At 39.4% G+C, this 22,117-nt stretch overlaps 1 protein-coding gene across 1 annotated transcript in view; it reads left to right on the top strand.

The window, feature by feature from the left end:
• Nucleotides 1-22,117, top strand: part of ppil2 (peptidylprolyl isomerase (cyclophilin)-like 2) — a 77,318-nt gene that overhangs the window by 39,748 nt on the left and 15,453 nt on the right. Inside the window, exons 11-14 of the mRNA XM_015604496.3 lie at nucleotides 1,723-1,798; nucleotides 3,331-3,437; nucleotides 13,648-13,737; nucleotides 15,603-15,636. Of these exons, the coding sequence (XP_015459982.2) occupies nucleotides 1,723-1,798; nucleotides 3,331-3,437; nucleotides 13,648-13,737; nucleotides 15,603-15,636 (307 nt within the window). The remainder of the gene's footprint in view (nucleotides 1-1,722; nucleotides 1,799-3,330; nucleotides 3,438-13,647; nucleotides 13,738-15,602; nucleotides 15,637-22,117) is intronic.

Below are 22,117 nucleotides of genomic sequence, written 5' to 3'. Positions count from 1 at the left end.
ACCCACAAACTAAAACTGTGCTCTGTAAATGTGAGGAAATACAAACAGCTTTTAAAAAATATTATGAAAAACTATAATCGCAACAGTGTTTTGAGGACGAAGAAAAGATTGAGATATTTCTTAAATCACATGACTTACCGACCTTGACTGATGAACAGAATAATGACTTAAAGTCCCGAATAACAAAGGAAGAGTTAGAAGCAGCCATCACGCGTCTGAAGGCAAACAAATCTCCCGGTACAGACGGGTTTCCAAATGAATGGTATAAAGTTTTTCGTGCTGAATTAGTGCCATACCTGCTTGAAGTATTTAATTCAGCATTGATAGAGAGGAAAATGCCTCCTTCATGGAAGGAGGCAATCATTTCTGTAATTCCAAAAGAGGGAAAAGATGCGCTTGATTGTGGATCATATCGCCCTATTTCGGTCCTTAATGTTGATTATAAATTATATACAAGTATAATAGCAAAACGACTTGAAAATATTTTACCACTGATTATAGATAAAGATCAAACAGGATTCATAAAAAACAGGCAGACACATGATAACATAAGACGCACCCTGCATATTATGGACCATATTAAGCAACATAGCTCCACGGCTGCTTTGGTGAGCTTAGACGGCGAAAAATTTCTGTATAAAGTTTTGAGTAGACTGGGGTTTGACGAAGAAATTATTCAAAGTATACAAACAATATATTACAAACCAACTGCTCGTATTAAGATAAATGGTAGCCTGTCTGAAACTATTGTTCTGGAACGGGGTACGAGACAAGGCTGTCCCCTGTCTACATCTCTCTTTGCATTATATATAGAACCTCTAGCCCAGTGGATTAGACAAATGCACACCATAAAAGGAATTACTGTGATGGGTAAAGAACATAAAATATAGAAAACAAACATTTTTTTCTTAACCCCTTTATAGGTCTTGACTCAGTGTAGTTTTTTCTGCAGTAAAATTGAATTGTTATTCACATTCGGAAAATTTAAGAGCTTTGAAATCTGCTACAGGACACTTGGAGAAGCTGCCTGTTTTCTCTCTACTCCACTTAATCATTTCAGACATAAAAACTAGACAAACATAACAAAACTAAAGGTTTGGAGAAAATGAACTGTTTGATTTGTATTCAGGAAAATATTGATTTTAAAATGAAGTTCAGGAAAGTGCCAATTTTATGATTCTTATTACTTAATATATTTTTACAATTGCAGATTTACTTTTTTTTTTTTTAATAATTTCTATTACAATTAGTCTTTGCAGAAATGTTTCTTATTTAACATGAAACCTTTTTATGAAATAATTAAATATAAATCCCCAAGATTTAGGCATGTAATATCAGGCAGAAAATGAACAAAAGTTCTGGCCTGTTGATGGGTTAGGTAAGATAAATAAAGTGTTTTTACTCCATTACTCGACACCTCTGTAGAGAAAGAATTGAAGAGGAAGAGTCGTCCGTGTCATTACAGTGACTCTGAGCATGGGAGAGGGTAAGAGGGTGAAGGAGGACACTTGACTGTTCCTCTCTAGCCGTCACCTTTGCTTATTTCTTCTTCCTCTTCTTTCACAATCACACTTTTGTCTTTTTCTGCAGAGCTTCTGCTCCGGCAGTTTCGTACTGTTCGGATGCTGAGCGAGTTACGTAATATAACTGCAACCCATATGCAAGAGTTCCTCATCCCCTAACAACCCACCATCTTTCTTTTTCTCTGCCTTTTTTTTTTAGGCTCATTACTCCACGGGTAGAGTCTCTGCCTCCTTCACCTCCACTGCTATGGCTCCAGCTACCATTCATGAAGCAGGTAATGATCTCACAGTGGACAGGACATGTTTTAATTTTACACTGACTCCTGACCAGTTGCTAAAGCCGTATCGTAATCTTCCGGTGCGGTTGTGTTGCTTAATCAGGACCATGATGTGCACAGTGTCTCATCCGTGGCTGTCCTCGAATGTGTCCGGTCTCATTTCTACATAGTCACTTGTGAAACAGTGTTAGCATGCCGGCTATTGGAATTATATGGTGTAAAGCAGGGGTCGGCAATTAAGTTTGAGACATGAGAAATGGCTGAAATAACAAAAAAGATGCAGAGCCTTCAGACCTCAAAGAATGCAAAGAAAACAAGTTCATATTCATAAAGTTTTAAGAGTTCAAAAATCAATATTTGGTGGAATAACCCTGGTTTTTAATAACAATTTTCATGCATCTTGGCATCATGTTCTCCTGCACCAGTCTTACACACTGCTTGTGAATAACTTCATGCCTTTACTCCTGGTGCAAAGATTCAAGCAGTTCAGTTTGGTTTGATGGCTTGTGATCATCCACCTTCCTCTCATAATTTTTAAGTGTTCTCTTATTTCTTTACACAGAGCTGTGTGTATATATATATATATATATATATATATATATATATATATATATATATATATATACAGGGGTTGGACAATGAAACTGAAACACCTGGTTTTAGACCACAATAATTTATTGTGGTGACGGACAGTTCTGGTGGAAACAGGAGAGTTGAGGTGAACATTGAATTCTGCGTGATTTGATCAGCCGTGGTTTTATGTTTTTGAATACAATCCGGGTTAGCACCCGAACATCCCTTTCAGACAGCTTCCTCTTACAGCGTCCACAGTTAATCCTGTTGGATGTGGTTGGTCCTTCTTGGTGGTATGCTGATATTACCCTGGATACCGTGGCTCTTGATGCATCACAAAGACTTGCTGTCTTGATCACAGATGCTCCAGCAAGACGTGCACCAACAATTTGTCCTCTTTTGAACTCTGGTATGTCACACATAATGTTGTGTGCATTTCAATATTTTGAGCAGAACTGTGCTCTTACCCTGCTAATTGAACCTTCACACTCTCTCACGCTCTTACTGGTGCTATGCGCAATTAATGAAGATTGGCCACCAGGCTGCTCCAATTTAGCCATGAAACCTAAACTAAACCACACTAAAATGACAGGTGTTTCAGTTACATTGTCCAACCCCTGCATACTATACTATACCAGACTATATATATGAACTGTTCCCAGAAGTCAGGAACTTCTCTGAAGGCTTGAAAGGCCTTGGAGGCCCTCAGGGTTTCTCTGTAATATCAACGTGTATGTGTCAACACACTTCAACCCACCTGTCCTTCACCATTGTTGGAGAAAACCCACAACATGTGTTGCTCCAAGCATTAATACAGTGTATTTTTTTTAGCTTGTATACTGTTTTTTTGTGTGTTTGTGTCTCTCTCTCTCTTTGACCTTTGCTTTTCACCCTCCAGTCAGTTCTCTGAAGCTGAAGAATGAAACCATTCTTGCTTTTCTGTCCTGCTTGTTTAGATGCTATCGCAGACGATGCAGTGCGCTACCAGTACGTGAAAAAGAAAGGCTATGTCCGCCTGCACACCAACAAAGGAGACCTGAACCTTGAGCTGCACTGTGATAAGGTACATACAGCAGAATACTCTCTCGTTCCTGCACTGCAGATGATTTACACAGTGAATATTGTGCAGTTACATGATGTACCGTTTGCATAGTTCAAACTCTTGAAGGAACAAAGTGTATAAATAGTATTGTACCCAAGCTTTAGCATCTGTCAACAGTAGAATAAATAGGTTCTGTATCTCAGTACAAAACACTAATTTTAGAATAAATACAAATAATATTCATACACAAAGTTGTGGTTTTACTTAAGACTGGCCGATATGGTTATTTTATCGTGTGCCATTTTCTGTGCATTAAGTGCACCACATTTTGAAGGTGACGCTGTATTTAAATACAGTACCAGTCAGAAGTACTAAAAAGAGGAGAAAAAAATACTTTAATGAATGAAGGTTAGTCAATCCAAAAACAAAAAAATCAAGAACTTTGAAAGTATCCTCAGGTGCAGTCGCAAAGACCATCAAAAATGTTATGATGAAACTGGCACTCATCAGCATAAGATAAGTGCAGATAAATGCTTCACACTTATTTTGGTATTTTGGTTTGTTTAACATTTTTAAGTTACCACATGATTCCTTATGTCTTCCTTCATAGTCTGGATGACTTCAGTATGCAGTATTCATTAGAAAAAATCTAACAAAACAAATCTAAACAATATAACAATTTAGCAACCACCTAGCAACAGCTTAGCAGCCACTAAGAAACACCATACTAACCAGCTAGGCTAGCAACACCTTAGCAACCATTTAGTAACACCATAGCAGCCACCTGGTATTCCATAGCAACTACTTGTAGCAACATCCTGGCAACCGCTTAGCACAACCATTTGGGATATCATAGGGACTACCTAGCAAGACCATATGCAGACACTTAAGAACACCTTAACAGCCACCTGGAATACCATAGCAACCAATGGAAACCACATTAGTTTTGCAACCATTCTACATTGCACTTTTTTAGTATGTTTTACGTTTTAACTGCCTTTCTTTTGAATGTGGACGATTCTTCCCAGCATCACTTATGATCAAGGACTTTCATTTCCCCACAGCCTCTAAAAATGAACAGTTTAATAAACAGAGTGTGTGTGTGTGTGTGTGTTCAGTCAGCAGATGCTGAGTGTGATTTAAACACCTCTCTCCTTCTTGCGCCGATGCTTTACACACACACACACACACACACACAAAAACCTGGTGTCCGCACAAGCAGACCAAGGCCTGTAAAAGTCAGGCAGTTTTATTGAGGCAGCACTTCTCTTTAAATGCCCCGTTTAATATACAACACTCTATATCTCGCTCTCTCTCTCTCTCTCTCTCTCTCTCACTGTCTCTCTCTCCCTCTCCCCCTCTCCCTCTGTCTGCTGAATATATGACTCCATCTGACACCATGTCTGCATCTGTCACACACTTAGAGAGAGCAAGGCCAAGGCTGACTAATCAGAAGTGGACAGTGAGCGAGCGAGAGGGATAGAGAGAATATGGAACACAGTGGAGGTGAATAGTAAGACAAAATTAACAGGTTCACTGAAAAAAGGCCTGTAACTTGATATTGCTAAGTACTGCACTTATGTTATGCCTTTTATAGAGAATTTGAGCTGATTATCAGAGTGTGTCTGTAGCGGCTCCAGCAGATCTGGCTGTGTAAGAGCCTATCAAAAGAACTGAGAGAGTCAGAAGGTAACATAGACATGGAGGCACCTTGAAACAATGGCATACATCTGCTCCAACACCCACAAACCTGATTGAAGGCATGCAAGTGTGCTGGGGGGCACTGACATGAGTGATTACTAGGGGTGGGCGATATGGCACTAAAATAATTTCACGATATTTCATGGTATTTTCGCGATAACGATACTCTTGGCAATATGACAAAACACTTTAAAATATATATATTTAAAAAATACACTATAAACTGCAAGAAAATATATTTTATTATTACATACAATATGATACTGCACACCCCTAAGTGAGATATTAAAAAATACAAGAATTTTGTCAGATTTGTAAAAAAGGTCAATTAGCCAGAATGTTATGATACTAATAATGTACTCAAAATATCTCCATGTATCCAGAACTAAAGTAAAATAAATGATACTCTAGCAGCTATATAATGGGAAATGGGATGGGTGACATGGCACGATATTTTAAGGTATAATATCGTTCACGGCATTTAAAAATGTTGACGATATTATCGTGTACGATACAATATGGCACATCCCTGGAGTGATTTCAAGTTCTTCTTTCCTTAAATAAGGTCAATTTAAAGGTCTTTCTAGTACTAAAGTACTCTGTGGCCATATTTGCTGGTAACACTTTATAATAACTTTCATGACTATATTTTTAACTAATGATCAGAAGATGTGAACAAAGCAGTAGTTCATCAGAATTTAATCATTAACAAATACTCACATGACACTTATTTATTAGAATGGATATTCATATTTAGAAATGTTAGCAAATCATGAGCTCATCAGAATTTAAACATTAATAAATTGCTAGTTAATATGAATTTTATACTGGGTAAAGGTTTATCAATCGCAGTTCACTTTTGCCAATGCAATCATTAGTATTTACAAATGTGATAGCAACTTTTTAGTTTCTTAAAAAAAAAGTAACAGTTTTTAATCATTAGTTAATGGCATATTAATGAAAGTTACCTATGAACGTGTTACCTATTTGCTATGTAGCTGGGGACACATTTTTAGTTATGCAAGACCAGCCACCTTTTTGTTTGATAGGAATAGGAAGCTTAATATGGCTACTGCACTTGTGCAGATCTCCACATTCTTATTATATATACTGTAAAGTGAATATAGAAATAAGTATATAATTTTTATTTCAAATGTTGCAGGCAAATAGAAATTATGCAAAAAGAGTTAAAGATATATTAAATATTAAGTTGTTTTAACTTAGAAAGTCAACAACACCTGAAAATTTAGTACTTTTTTTCAGGAGTCTCAGACTCCTGCTCTTTTTTTTTGAAGTCCACTCTTTCTTTACATCATCCTCTTTTGTTAATGTTACACGACTCGTTTATCATGCTCTTCTCTCTGTGCGTCCTCCTTTCTCTCTCCGCTCTTCTCCTCTGTTCCTCTACGGGCTCTTACCTGTCCAAATGTAGCTCATTCCCAGGTGGAGAATTCCCCTGGAGAACTTTAAATCCTCATGGTTTCTACAGTTCCGTGTACCTTGTAAGTTCTATTGCCTCCTAATTTAGCAGGAATGTCTACACCTTCTCCAAACAGCAAAAGAGCAATCCAACTTGTTACTGGATTAGTCGATTGCACCACAAAGCCTTCGGTTGAGTGAATTGAAAACATCAAATCTGATAATGAAGTGATGAAGTGAACTTTCTAGGAACTGCAGTAGAAAAGTAGGAATAAATAGGCATCCAAGTACTTTTGTCCGTATGGTGTTTTTTTTTTTTAGCTACACCTTGTTTTAGCACACCTTGCACTTTTATCATTTTTAACCCCTGGATTTTGGCTCTAGCTCATAAATGTTCATAAAAAAAAAATGCGAATCGTACCTCTGATTGGCTAACAGCACTGCGACACCAGTGAGACAGACAACAGTTAGAAATGTTTTAAAATAAAGGCATTTTTACATTAATAACAGTCATTGCAGTGTCATATTTTTTTTTTTACATGTGTAATGCCCTGCTAAATAGAGTTCAGCCACTGACCTAGTCTGAGAGTCTCTGTAAAACGCCAGATCCACCGGAGATCCTATGTAAACCTATAGTTACTTACACACAAAGGTGGGGTAGTCAAAGTCCAGAAAGTAAAACTCCACCACTGGATTATTACTTTTAACTAGTGTAAACAGATCTGTTCTAAACATACATCTACATACGTCTATCTCCATTGTACTTCGCTGGTGGCATTCCGTAAACAAATTCTAACCATTTGTTCCTTAGCTTTGAATTACTGGGCAAAGCATATATCACTGATGTGTTATTCGCACAAATAACACAGGAACAAACTGCCATGCTCATCCACATACTGCTGCTTTGACAGCACAGCAACATTGCCACACCTATCCTTGATAGATTGAAAATGTGAAATACTTGTAGAATATTTTAGTTGCATGGAATGGATTATCAAATGACACCATTATTAACCATCATTACACACTACTCCTGTATGTGTAGTTCAGTAAAAATGATCGAGTCTAAAAAATGTTTTTATTGTTCTTAGTATCTTTTATCTTAGTTCAACTATTTTTTAATGATGAGTCTGTATCATTCTTATTCAGAATAAAACTCTTAATGAAGATGTGGGTGTAGGTGGACTGTAATAGTGTTGGGCATGTACTGTACATAATTACTCTTTCTCTTCAGAGAGAAGCTGTAACAGCTTGCTGATTTTCTGCAAGTCTTGGTCCCAGGCGGGGAGTGTTTATGTAGCTAATTAGGTAAATAGTAGCAGTATGTTCTCAGATTAAAGCTAAACATCTCTACGCCCCGTGTCCTGCTCTTAATATAGTGCGTCTGTGGATTCATGTACAGTACTGTGTTATCTCTGATCGTTAGATAAGGCTAAGTTTGTACACACACGCACACAAACACACACACACACATACACAAACACACTCCTAAGCTTTAAGGCATGTTGTAAAACCGCACTCCCCATACAAACATAGCACATCTGATCTGGAGCTCAAGCTTCAGGTCACAGAGGCCAAGTGTTGGCATAATTAGGGGGAACGGGTTCAGAGGAACGGGTTTAGTTACATTAATTATGGAAACTTAATTTTCACCACACTCATTTCTGAATAATTTAGTCAATAATTAGTTAGTGGTTTGATGTTAAATGGTTCATTATGGAGAAAGTGCTGCCCCATTGTCAGCCAGTCAGCCCTCACTTCAGTCACTAACTCAACCTCCCTTGCTCAGTCTGTCACTTTCTGAGTCAGTTTATCCCTCACTTAGTCATTCAGTACCTCAATCAGTCAGTCCCTCGTTTGGCTGGTTAGTCTCTCGCTGGACTGGCCAGTCCCTAGTTTGATTGATCAGTCATTCCCTCGCTCGGTTGGTCAGTTTCTCACTCAGTTGGTCAGTCCCTGTCTCGGTTGATAATTTCCTTGCTCGGTTGGTCAGTCTCTCATTTGGCCGGTTGGTCAGTCCCGTGCTTTGTTGATCAGTCCCTCGTTTGGTCAGTCATTCCCTCGCTTGGTTGGTCAGTCCTTCATTCGGTCAGTTAGTCCCTTGTTCGGTCGGTCAATACCTCGCTCGGTCGGTCATTCCCTCATTTGGTTGGTTAGTCCCTTGTTCGGTTAGTTAGTCCCTTGTTCAGTCGGTCAATCCCTCGCTCGGTCGGTCATTCCCTTGCTTGGTTGGTCAGTCCCTCATTCGGTCAGTTAGTCCCTTGTTCGGTCGGGCAATACCTTGCTCGGTCGGTCATTCCCTCATTTGTTCGGTCAGTCCCTCATTCGATCAGTTAGTCCCTCGCTCGGTCGGTCATTCCCTCGCTCGGTCGGTCATTCCCTCGCTCGGTCGGTCATTCCCTCGCTTGGTTGGTCAGTCCCTCATTCTGTCAGTTAGTCCCTTGTTCGGTCGGTCAATACCTCGCTTGGTTGGTCAGTCCCTCATTCAATCAGTTAGTCCCTTGCTTGGTCGGTCATTCCCTCGCTTGGTTGGTCATCCCCTCGTTCAATTGATCAATCTCTTGCTCGGACAGTAACCTTGTTCAGTTGTTTTGTCCCTCGCTCGGTCAGTATCTCGCTCAGTTGGTCAGTGTCTCTCTCAGTCAGTACCTCTGTCAATCCCTTGCTCTCTCAATCAGTCCTTAGCTCAGTAAGTCCCTCATTTGATTGGTCAGTCCCTTGCTCAGTCCCTTGCTCAGTCATCGCTTCTCACGACCATGTTCTTTTCAATGCCATTTTTTTTGTATGTCTTGATCCTGCTTGCATTTTTAAATGTCTGTTGTCCCACAAAAAAACTTTTTTTTGACATCATTTGATTCTGATATTCTTTACAAAAGCAAAAATGGAACAATAGCAATGCTCTGAAATTACTTTGAATAAAACATTTTTACATTGACCTCCTTTCAAAGTTCTTGTTAAGTTTCAATGTTTTAGATACATGGTTTTTGCATTACAGCTGTGAGATGTTTCAGGGCACAATTTATTCTAAATATATATTTTTGTAATTTAGCTTTTTTATGCAGCAATAAATGTTTCAGATATCTGATTCCAGTTGCCACTTTTCAGTGCTTTTTTCTCCTAGAACAGAGCAGTTCATACCAAACCACTATAAGAAACTTTGATAATGGTTTAATATGCTGTAATTGTTTTAACAATTAGACCATCTTATACATGTATATAATTGGGGAAATAATCAGGAGACTAACTGTATCCTACACTGCTTCCTCTTCTTTCTCTTCGTTTTGTTCTGTGCTTTGTTTTCTCTCTCTCTCTCTCTCTCTGCTTATGAAAACAAGCACAGCAGCCCCCCCTGATGCAAGTGTGTGTGTGTGTGTGTGTGTGTGTGTGTCACTGGGGGTGAGGTAAAGGCTGCCTTGCAGGCATAGAGACAGCCCTCTCCAGTCTTGGCCCCAGTAACCAGGCGCTATTTTTGCCTCTCTTCATTGGCCGTCCGCTTGTCAAATCAGGATAAAGAAAAGGAGTTGCGCTGATAAGGAAATTACCCTCCTCCTTCACCCCTTACCTCCCTCACTTCCTCTGTTTTTGACCCCTCCCCTGACTCCACCCCCTCTCCCCCCTTCAGACTCCACTGCACTGGGTTGCTATTTGTGGCTCGCTGTTTATAAATTAACATTCTTATTTTCCTTCAACCTTTTTCCCTCCATTTCTTTCCACAGTATTTGTAAGGGCTTATTATTACAGTTGATGGCCATGGCCCTTGATCTCTTTGCGTGGATGAATTAATTTCAAATATTGTCCCAATTTTTTCCCCAATTTTTACGGCCAACTACCCAACCCACTCATTAGGACACCCCCTATCACTATAGATGTCTCAACACCTGGAAGATGAAGACTAGCACATGCCTCCTCCGACACATGTAAAATCAGACTCCGCCTCTTTTTGAACTGCTGCTGATGCAGCATTGCTGAGTATCATCACAGCGTGTTTAGAGGAAAGCACAGCGACTCGGTTCCGATACATCAGCTCATAGACACCTTGTGCTGATCAACTTCACCCTAGAAGTGATGAAAAGGGGAAAGAGCGCAATCTATTGTACCCACCCAGAGAGAGCAAGGCCAATTGTGCTCTCTCAGGACTCCGGTAGCCGATGGCAAGCTACATGAACAGGATTCGAGCTGGCGATCTCCTGATCATAGGGACAGCGCTTTAGATCACTGGACGACTAGGAGACCCATGATTCTTGACATATTTGACCACAAACTACATTATTAATGGGAATTTCTTCCTAAAATATTGTGTTATTGGCAATAGGGTTGAAATCGTTCGTCAATACTCAGAACCCCACAGGAGAGAAAACCACCACAGAGCAGCTATTATTATTATTATTTTTTATTTATTTAAGAGGTGGTTGGTCATTATTCTTAGTATTACAGTGATCAACACTGATTAGTATGGTGGTGGTATATGAGGTGTTTGTGTGTGTTGTGATGGTATGAGAGAATCGAACACTGCAGCAGTGCTGCTGGAGTTTTTAAACACCTCAGTGTCACTGCTGCATCAACAGCATCCTGTGGGCATATATGAAGGTCTAGAGAATGATCATCACTGTACAGCAACAGATTCAGAGCTTCTGTCTCTGACATTACTTTATCTACAAGGTGTAGGAGCAGCTGTAGGTAAGAGTGTGTAACAGAGAGTGGAGGACAGTGAGTGATGATTAAACAGTGTTTAAAAAAAACTTGGCAATAAGTTTAGAAACAAGGAGGATGTCTTGAAAATCTGACTTTATCAGATGATAGTAGAACAATAAGTCGAGACCTGCGCTGAGCACTGTATATTATAATGGTGCCCGTCTGTCGACCTCAGCTGCTTCTTTATGCGGCTGCTGTGTTGTTGCCTGTGGCAGTAAATCCAGGAAAGCTGTCAAGAACTTGTCAAGTAGCTGAAATTCCTGGAAATGCTCTCGAGGCCTCAAACAGAAGCACCATGTTCTTTGAAGAGTTGCACAACCATCTGCAGTATGACAAGCCTATGTTTTTGGCCAATTTGCAAGCATAAAACTATAAAAAAGCATGTTTTTTTTGTTTATTTCTGTTGTTTGTTATCAAATATACTAATACCAGGAATGATGGATTTATTGGTGTCAGTTTCACAGAATTTCACAACCAATATTTAGTAACCAATGGTTTTAGTAACTTTAAGTCTTATTCTCCCTAAGTCTTAGAGAGTTTAGAGCGCCTATGTTTCAAAAAACATACGTATATGTGACCTCACATATCGATAATGTATATCAAACAAAAATGAACAATATGTCACTATCAGTAATTTTCCCCCACACCTATTTGTGATTAATCACAAGTAGGGTTGTCAAATAGTGTGATTCATTTGGAATAATTAATCACAGAAAAACTATTGCACTAAAAAATTAACTCTGATTAATCAGCTCCCTTAATGCCTTTTGACTATAAGGGACTATAAATAAATTGTTTCTTTTGACCTCAAGATGTCTGGTTAGGGTTGTGGTGGTTATGTGTAAAATAATTTATGTGTGATATTCATTTATTAATTTATAGCTCTGCAAAAATGTATCTTAATTGCGCAATTTAAAATAGTTTCAAAGCAAAAAGTGACGTGATTAATTTTGATTAATTGTCCGGCGGCTCCAAATGGACCAGCAGTCTTAAGCACTGCCACTATGATCGGGAGATTGCAAGTTCGAATCCTGTTCATGTAGCTTGCCATCAGCTACCGGAGCCCTGAGAAAGCACAATTGGTCTTGCTCTCTCTGGGTAGGTGGGTAGATGGAGCTCTTTCCCCTCATCACTCCTAGGGTGATGTTGATCAGCACAAGGCTGCATCTGTGAGCTGATGTATCAGAACCGAGTCGCTGCACTTTCCTCCGAGCGATGCATCATCAGCAGTTCAAAAAGAGGCGGAGTCTGACTTCACATGTGTCGGATGAGGCGTGTGCTAGTCTTCACCCTCCTGGTGTGTTGGGGCATCACTAGTGATGGGGGGAGTCCTAATGAGTGGGTTGGGTAATTGGCCGTGTAAATTAGAGAGAAAATCATGGATGAATTAAACAAAGTTACATCATTTGACAGCACTAATCTCATGTTGCTTGAACTTTCTTGTTTTATATGAGGAGAGAAAAATAAGAAATTTACAGTGTGGTACACATCACTTGGCTATTGGCTCTGTAATAAAAAATTGGCTCTCACAATAAATAAATAGGCGGGGGGAATTGTTGGAGAAAGTTGGTGCAAATTAAATAAAAATGAAATTATTATTTTGCGTAAATATTAATTATATGAGTTATCTTGTGAGCATTAAAAGCATTAATAAAGTAATAACACAATTGTTATATTAATACTAATACTGACAGATGTATCCCAGCCAATGCAAGCGTTTACATGCATTTCATAATCTCTTTATTGCAGAACATCGAAGATTGTCAGTAATCCAATTTTAAAGCATTTATTTTAATGTGGGTAATCAGATAATGGGAAAACTCAAGAGTTTACATGTTTTAATGGATCCTGCGTGTTATGTAATGATCTGAACTGCTTTATTTTACAGCTGTTTTGTTGTTGCCTCCAGCAGAAACCCATGAAAACTGTCTAGATCTTTTGAAGTATCTGTAATTCCTAGAAATTCATTCTTCTAACTGAACCAGCGTGTTCTCTGAAGCGTTGCATAATCACTCATCCCGTGACTATTTACATCTCTCTCCCCTCTGTCCTCTCGGCCATCCAGCATTATTTTGAGTGGAGTGTCCTCTAAACTCCTTCCTCATCAGAGCGTCTGATTGGTCCAGATTAGATCAGATACAGTTCAGTTCAGTTCCTGGGAACCTTTTGTCCTAAAGAGTAAAAAGGTTTCCTTAATAGCTGACCTACTTGATACGTCTGAGGTCATTGTTAAACACTTGACCAAGATAGTTGAATTAAATTAGGGTGTTTATGCAACAATGAAAAGAAAAAAACACAAGATTTGACCTTGCCTTTATATCAAACTTTTGTTTTATAGTGAGTAATAATATTGTGGTAGTAGAATTCATACTTTTAAATTAAATAGAAATAATAATATCTCCTGTTCTTCTTTTTTTAGATCCCCAAAGCTGGTGAAAACTTCATAAAGCTGTGTAAGAAAGGCTACTATGATGGGACCATATTTCACCGCTCCATTCGAAACTTCATGGTAAGATACATTAATTAAACTGCATCTACTTTTTGAATGTTAGAATTAATTCTGATGGATTATAAACTTTTCCATTTACAAACATTAAATCCATAAAAGTTGCTTAATTTATTGTTCATATTGTCTATACAAGGACATGACAAAGGTCATGGGACAGCAACTAGTATCGTAATGTCTCATAAAAAGATTAAAGTGGACATATTAGACCACCCCTCACAGATAACCGCCACTAGAGCCCCACCCCTCACCCGATAACCGCCACTAGACCCCCACCCCTCACCCGATAACCGCCACTAGACCCCCACCCACTAGATCAGTTAAAGATTTTACATTTTGCCCATTTTAGTTAAGAACCTCAGACAATACACAGCAGGATTAGCCAGTAGACTTTGTCTGAGGGAGGGATCTGTACCTACTGTCCACGTCAAGTCAGCAAATTAGCACATATGAGTTTTGTGCTTCTATCACAGTTAAGCATGATTTTTTTGTGTTTTGCTCTTTAGCACAAGCTAACACGAACACATGGTAAACGCTCAGAATAAACATGGTGTAGCCGGCAACTGCTTAAAAGTTGCATAAAAATATCTGAACCCTTAAATGGCTCATTCTTAAAGGGGCTGAAATAAGCTAGAATAGAGCTGGTGAGAGCTCTTTATTTGAGAACTCCATGTACAAGTTTTCTATAGCCCATATACCTATTCTAACTTGTATAAAAATGATAAAATACAGCTCTGGATAAAATTAAGAGAGCACTTCAGTTTCTGAATCAGTTTCTCTGATTTTGCTATTTATAGTTATATGTTTGAATAAAATGAACATTGTTGTTTTATTCTATAAAACTACAGACAACATTTCTCCCAAATAAAACTGAATGGCTGAGTTCAGAAATCAATATTTGGTGGAATATCCCTAGTTTGTAGTTTTTAATCACAGTTTTCATGCATCTTGGCATCATGTTCTCCTCCACCAGTCTTACGTACTGCTTTTGGGTAACTTTATGCTGCTTTACTCCTGGTGCAAAAAAATTTAAGCAGTTCAGCTTGGTTGGATGGCTTTTGATCATCCATCGTCCTCTTGATTTATTCCAGAGGTTTTCAATTTGGTAAAATCAAAGAAACTCATTCTTTTTAAGTGGTCTCTTATTTATTTTTTTTTTTTTTCAGAGCTGTATGTCTCCCCTTTAAGAATACTGCACTGTCCTATGGAATATGCACATTTCCCTTCACTCTGCTGCATGCTATGCTATGTCGTATTCCAATTGTTCCCATGCTACACCATAAACGTAACACTTTTTAGTAGAAGTCAATTCACGTCATTTCGGAGAGAATTTCTATTGGTCCATTCATCAAGACATTTTGACTAAGTTTGTTTAAACTATGCAGTAAACCAAAAAATAGATTAGATTTTTAATAGCTTTTTATTGAACAGTGATTACACATTATTGTAGCCTTTGGTCCATATGGGTGCTGTACAAAAACATGTTTTCTTAGGCATTCCCTTCAGGATCCCTCAATATGGTGGTGTCACGAGACCTTGTTTGCCGAGCCATGTGTGTGTGTGCGTTTGTGTGTGTTACAGTAACTTAATGCATATGTGTGCATGTGTGTCTGTTATGAAAGGAAAAGCTTGGCCTGCTCCACGTTTGCCTTTTGAGGAACTTCGTCTCTCAGACTGAGCTGCTTAAGTTTACATTATCGATGCTGCAGGATTTTATTGCTAGGTCTATGACAGCTGGGCACACAAACATGCCAGTCCAGTCCACTTACAGCGTTCACTGACTTACTCACTGGTTTACTCACTGATTTACACTGACCCAGACGTATTATACGCTAAAAACACAATCATATAATTTTTCTCTTTCCTAGATCCAAGGAGGTGATCCCACAGGCACCGGTACAGGTAAGCGAACCCACGTTTTCTTTCCAGCTTCACATTTTGAAGAATTGTTCGTCTACACAAAATGACAGTCATTCGCTCCCAGACTGTTCCCAAATTGTTCTCGGTGGGAAAGTGTGTTTAGCGTTAGCGCGGCGCTATTTCGAGTGACTTTTATGAAGATGTAGTGCCTGTGGATGGAGTACTGCGCCAGTGCTTGAGCGCTGAGCAGACGTGGGTGTGGAGGTAATTATACAGGTCATTTTGTTCGTAGCTTTGACGGAGGTCGGTTGCAGCGTGAGTCATGGCTCTAAATAAATCTTTTGTCAATAGCAACTGGAACACTTCTCGCCATCAGATGATTATGACTTTAGCAACTGCTAACCGCTTGTTTAAGTGCGCTGTAAATGAATATGAGTTACAGGACACTTAAAGGAATAATCCAGGGCTTTTTTGTTCATCTACTGCCTCTAGCAAATTCAGACATTGCTGCAAAACTCACAAGTGTGGTCTGATTAGACACTGGATCTTGCCACAAAGAGGGCATAAGAGTCCAAAAAGAGGGCTCACCCACACTCAGCTAATGTTTAACCGGTTCTGAAAGGCTACTTTTGGGTAGTGTACCTCTTGATGAGAGATCGTTCACTGCTAGACATGTCTCTACGACACAGTCAGACATTTTTCCCGATTATTTCCCAAATTAAAAACCTCAATTTATAATCAAGAGGAAGATGGATGATCACAAGCCATCAAACCAAACTGAACTGCTTGAATCTTTGCACCAGAAGTGGCTTAAATGATCCAAAATCAGTGTGTAAGACTGGTGCATTATTTGAGGTCTGAAAAACCATTTCTCATTTTCTGCAAATAAATGCTCTAAATGACAATAGTAGACTGTAGTTTATAGAATAAAACAACCATGTTCGTTTTACTCAAACATATACTTATAAATAGCGAAATCAGTGAAACTGATTCAGAAACTGAAGTGTTCTTTTCATTTTTTCCAGAGCTGTATGTTACGTATGTTGTCTCTCTCATGACAGGGCTTTCAGTTGGATTTTTTTTCAGCAGGATAATGCTCTCCCACACACAGCAAATGTTTAACGGGATTGTTACTTGATGCTAGGGGTTGGCTCTAAAATAATATCACGATATTTCAGGGTATTTTGGCGATAACGATATACTTATATATATATATATATATATATATATATATATATATATAGTATAATAGTATAACAGAATAATCATAATGTGGCAAAATAAATAATATAGCATAAAATAATATAATGCAGCAAATAATATAGCAGAATATTTAGTGCATGCATATAAACTGCAAACTAAAACAATTATACAATAAATACACCTAAAGCTTCACAGTAAATAATAGACTACTTTTAAGACAGAACAGCCCTATTATCACAATATGGATTTTTAATATCATGATATTTCTGTGTCACGATACATTGTGTACGATATAATATTGCCCACCCCTACTTGATGCTCTATTTGTTTTGGAACAAACCACAATTTCTGTTTGCTAGCTAAGCAATGTGCTCTAAACATAACCCTACACAGGCTTTAATGGGAAATAAAAATATGGAATGTGTAGAAATTAGTGTAATATAATTTCAGGGAGGAATATAGTTGCTTCTTCATTCCTTTTAGGAAAGGCAATGCCCTGCGTATGAAAGTGTAACAGAAGAAGGTGGTTATGATTCAGGAGCTTAATCACAGAGATGATTCAGTGTAAATAGATGCTTGTTTAGCTAAAGAACTGATGAGCACAGGCCTTTAACAGGGACTTCACTAGAGTCCGGCACTCTATATATAGAGTTAGCATCATTAAAAATGCACTAGCTTGGAATAGAAAGCAAGCAACATTCGTAAAATGGAAGTGGTCTTTTAGGAGAAAATGGCTATCAGGAGACTTTTATGGTAAAACTTCATCACTTGCACTTCCGGTGTCAGGCCAGACAGGTCAGTAGTTTGGGTAATGACTCTGGCAGATCTGACTTTTACAGCCTAACTAAAGGGAGAGGGCCAGAAGGTAACATAGACATGAATTAACACTAGCATTTAATGCCAATGCTAGTGTCCGATTAAAAAGGTTACATTTTCTCTTTTTTTTTTTTTAATGCATATGGATTTAAAGATGCACAAGCCAACATTTCTCAACAATCTCAAAGATAAATACAGTATATACATGGGTTGTACCATAAAACTGAAACATCTGGTTTTAGACAACAATAATGTATTGTGGTCACGGACAGTTCTGGTGGAAACAGGAGAGTTGAGGTGCACATTGAATTCTGTCGTGATTTGATCAGCTGTGGTTTTATGTTTTTTTTTTGGATACAATCCGGGTTAGCACCCGAACATCCCTTTCAGACAGCTTCCTCTTACAGCGTCCACAGTTAATCCTGTTGGATGTGGTTGGTCCTTCTCGATGGTATGCTGACATTACCCTGGATACCGTGGCTCTTGATGCATCACAAAGACTTGCTGTCCTTGTCACAAATGCGCCAGCAAGACGTGCACCAACAATTTGTCCTCTTTTGAACTCTGGTATGTCACCCATAATGTTGTGTGCATTGCACTATTTTGAGCAGAACTGTGCTCTTACCCTGCTAATTGAACCTTCACACTCTGCTCTTACTGGTGCAATAATGTGCAATTAATTGGCCACCAGGCTGCTACAATTTAGCCATGAAACCTCCCACACTAAAATGACAGGTGTTTCAGTTTCATTGTCCAACCCTTGTAGCTATCAGCAAATTTCTATATAAAGATACACTCTCTGCTATTTGTGTTTTCCATCACATGGTTTACTTAATTTACTTAATTAAAATTACAGTTTAAAATGCTAACAGCTGGCCTCAGCAGGGTTGAAACCTCAGTGCTAACAGATAGGGATGAGATAAAATGTCAAAATATCAATATTGCGATATTTGAGATACAGCATTGATACGTGGCCTTAAATAAAATTATTTTATTAAAACACCTCGCCCACCAATTAGACTTACTAAAGCTACTGCTTCATTACTTCATATGGTGGCGCTAATAAAATTAATATGGTAAGGATATTAGTTATTAGTAATCGTTTGGATTTACTACAGGTATTATTTACTTAATTTGTACTTATTTTGTACATTTTCAGTAACACAGGCAACCAGAAGTATGATAGAGAATTGTATTGTTATACTGTATATTCAGTATTGCAGAATTACAGTATCATGAAATCATCAAATATCGTACCTGACCTTAATCTTTTTCTCATTTATCAATGCTGACAGATCCTCACTACAATCTTCCAACATCTCTATTGTAAATTCTCTCCACCCAAGTAGAGGTGTCTACAAACTTTTGGGCTCACAGCAGAACATCTGTGGAGACCCTTCTGAATTGGACTGGCTTCCATAAACACCCAGCAACTCAACTTAACTTATCACATTATCTCACCATCATGCCCTCGTCTGCATTAGTTTAACACATTTTCTAATCAATGGTTTAAAAAACTCTTGTCTCGTCACTTGTTTTCTCGGCGAGTTTGATTTGCGGTGACAGGAATTTCATCCACTCCCTCGACTGTTTTACCCCTCCCTTTTTTAATCAAGTCAGAGGCATGGGGGGTAGGAAATGTCAACTAGGCCATAAATTATGCAGAAATGTCACCCGGGGAATGTTTACGAGGGTGCACAGCATTTAAAAGGCAGATTGGTGAGCAGTAAACACAGTACGGCGCCCGGCAGCTGCTGAGCCGGCCAATGAAAAGCCTGATCCAGGGTCAGCTTTCTTCATCAGATGGTTATTAGAGGCGTTAGGATATGAGGAACTGATGGAAGTACAGGTCACTTCCGTTTATAAGCAACTTGCTTATGTACGAGTTTCAGAATCTGAACTTTGTGAAGAGTTTAGTTCAGAATAATTGATTTGGTCCATGGATTTGGTGACGGCATCATGACTGTAGACATGTGAGCTTCACACAGGGACACACACACCATGAGTGGACCCTCCTGCAGAGATTTTAATTGGTCTGGATGATGGGGTAATTAGTCCTGCAGCTTTGAGGGTCTTTTGGAGTGGGGTTTTTGTTTATGATAACAGTAAGTGTCTTGTGGTGACAGTATGCTGTCCTTCAAGCTGCAGACATCTTGTTTAGAGAGATGAACTTTTAGTACAGGCTGTATTGGTATTTAATAGGGCCGTCCACATTAAATCGTTAATGAACACTATAAATTTGGAATCAGTAACGAGTTATAATTTGTTTTATTAAGTTGGCTTGGAAAAGCCAACTTACTGTTCTTCGTAATCTTCTTATTATTATTATTATTATTATTATTATTCCGCGCTCAAATTTCTATACGCATCTCCTCCTAGGGCTTTTGACGTAGAATCACGAAATTTTGCAGTATCGTAGGACCTATACCCGAATAGGTTGCTTGTGCTTTTTTAAGCGATACATCGTACGGTTTTCGTAAAAACTTCGTAAACGTACGCTTTTTTTTCCCATAGGAAATGAATGGGGGACAACTTTGAACGTTTGTGTAGGTAACAATTTTTGACATACAAAGACAAAAATCGGACGGTCTATAGAACTTACCGCGTTCTTTCCGAAAATTTTAACGTTTCGACGATACGTCGTACGGTTTTCGTACAAATGTCGTACGAAGTTTTCCCATTGAAATGAATGGGGGGCCCAGAGTTCCATCTCACACACGAGCAGCTCTGCGCACGGAACCCCTTCTCTCCCCTGCTCCTCCAGTACTGTGAGTGTATGGAGGAGCTGCTGTATGGAGCAGTTATCAGTCAAAAGTTTGGACACCCCGGCACCCCAGCCAGGGCTTAGCAACCACCTAATAACTGCTTAGCAACCACCTTAGCAACCACCTGGAAAACCTTAGCAACTGCCTAGCAACCACTTAGCAACACCTTAGCAACCACCTGGAAAACGTTAGCAACTGCCTAGCAACCACTTAGCAACTGCCTAGCAACCACTTAGCAACTGCCTAGCAACCACTTGGAAAACGTTAGCAACTGCCTAGCAACCACTTAGCAACTGCCTAGCAACCACCTGGAAAACGTTAGCAACTGCCTAGCAACCACTTAGCAACCACCGGGAAAACGTTAGCAACTGCCTAGCAACCACTTAGCAACTGCCTAGCAACCACTTGGAAAACGTTAGCAACTGCCTAGCAACCACTTAGCAACTGCCTAGCAACCACCTGGAAAACGTTAGCAACTGCCTAGCAACCACTGAGCAACCACCTGGAAAACATTAGCAACTGCCTAGCAACCACTTAGCAACTGCCTAGCAACCACCTGGAAAACGTTAGCAACTGCCTAGCAACCACTTAGCAACCACCTGGAAAACGTTAGCAACTGCCTAGCAACCACTTAGCAACTGCCTAGCAACCACTTGGAAAACGTTAGCAACTGCCTAGCAACCACTTAGCAACTGCCTAGCAACCACCTGGAAAACGTTAGCAACTGCCTAGCAACCACTTAGCAACCACCTGGAAAACGTTAGCAACTGCCTAGCAACCACTTAGCAACTGCCTAGCAACCACTTGGAAAACGTTAGCAACTGCCTAGCAACCACTTGGAAAACGTTAGCAACTGCCTAGCAACCACTTAGCAACTGCCTAGCAACCACCTGGAATACGTTAGCAACTGCCTAGCAACCACTTAGCAACCACCGAGAAAACGTTAGCAACTGCCTAGCAACCACTGAGCAACCACCTGGAAAACGTTAGCAACTGCCTAGCAACCACTTAGCAACTGCCTAGCAACCACCTGGAAAACGTTAGCAACTGCATAGCAACCACTTAGCAACCACCTGGGAAACGTTAGCAACTGCCTAGCAACCACTCAGCAACACCTTAACAACCACTAGGAAAACGTTAGCAACTGCCTAGCAACCACTTAGCAACCACTTTAGAAATGATAGCAACTGCCTAGCAACCACCTAGCAACACCTTAGCAACCACCCCGGATACCATAGCAACACCTTAGCAACCACCTAGCAACAAGTTATCAACCACCTAGCAACCACCTAGCAACATCTTAGCAACCACCCCGCATACCATAGCAACACCCTAGCAACAACCTAGCAACCACCTAGCAACACCTTAGCAACCACCTGTAATATGTTAGCAACTGCCTAGCAACCAGTTAGCAACAGCTTAGCAACCACCTGGAAAACATTAGCAACTGCCTAGCAACAGCTTAGCAACCACTTCTGAAATGATAGCAACTGCCTAGCATCAAATTGGCAATCAAAAGATTAACCAAAAGTTTTACGATTTCAGCATTTAAACAAACGTTTTTAGATTTCAGCGTTTAACTAAACGTCTTTAGATTTCAGCGTTTAACCAAACGTTTTTAGATTTCAGCGTTTAACCAAACGTTTTTAGATTTCAGCGTTTAACCAAACATTTTTAGATTTCGGCGTTTTTGGCATTTAGCGTTTAGCCAAAAGTTAACAGCATATCCACGACTCTTC

This window comes from Astyanax mexicanus, chromosome 22 (genome assembly GCF_023375975.1).
Source record: "Astyanax mexicanus isolate ESR-SI-001 chromosome 22, AstMex3_surface, whole genome shotgun sequence".
NCBI classification, from domain to species: Eukaryota; Metazoa; Chordata; class Actinopteri; order Characiformes; family Acestrorhamphidae; genus Astyanax; species Astyanax mexicanus.
This window is presented reverse-complemented; position numbering and strand designations above follow the sequence as displayed.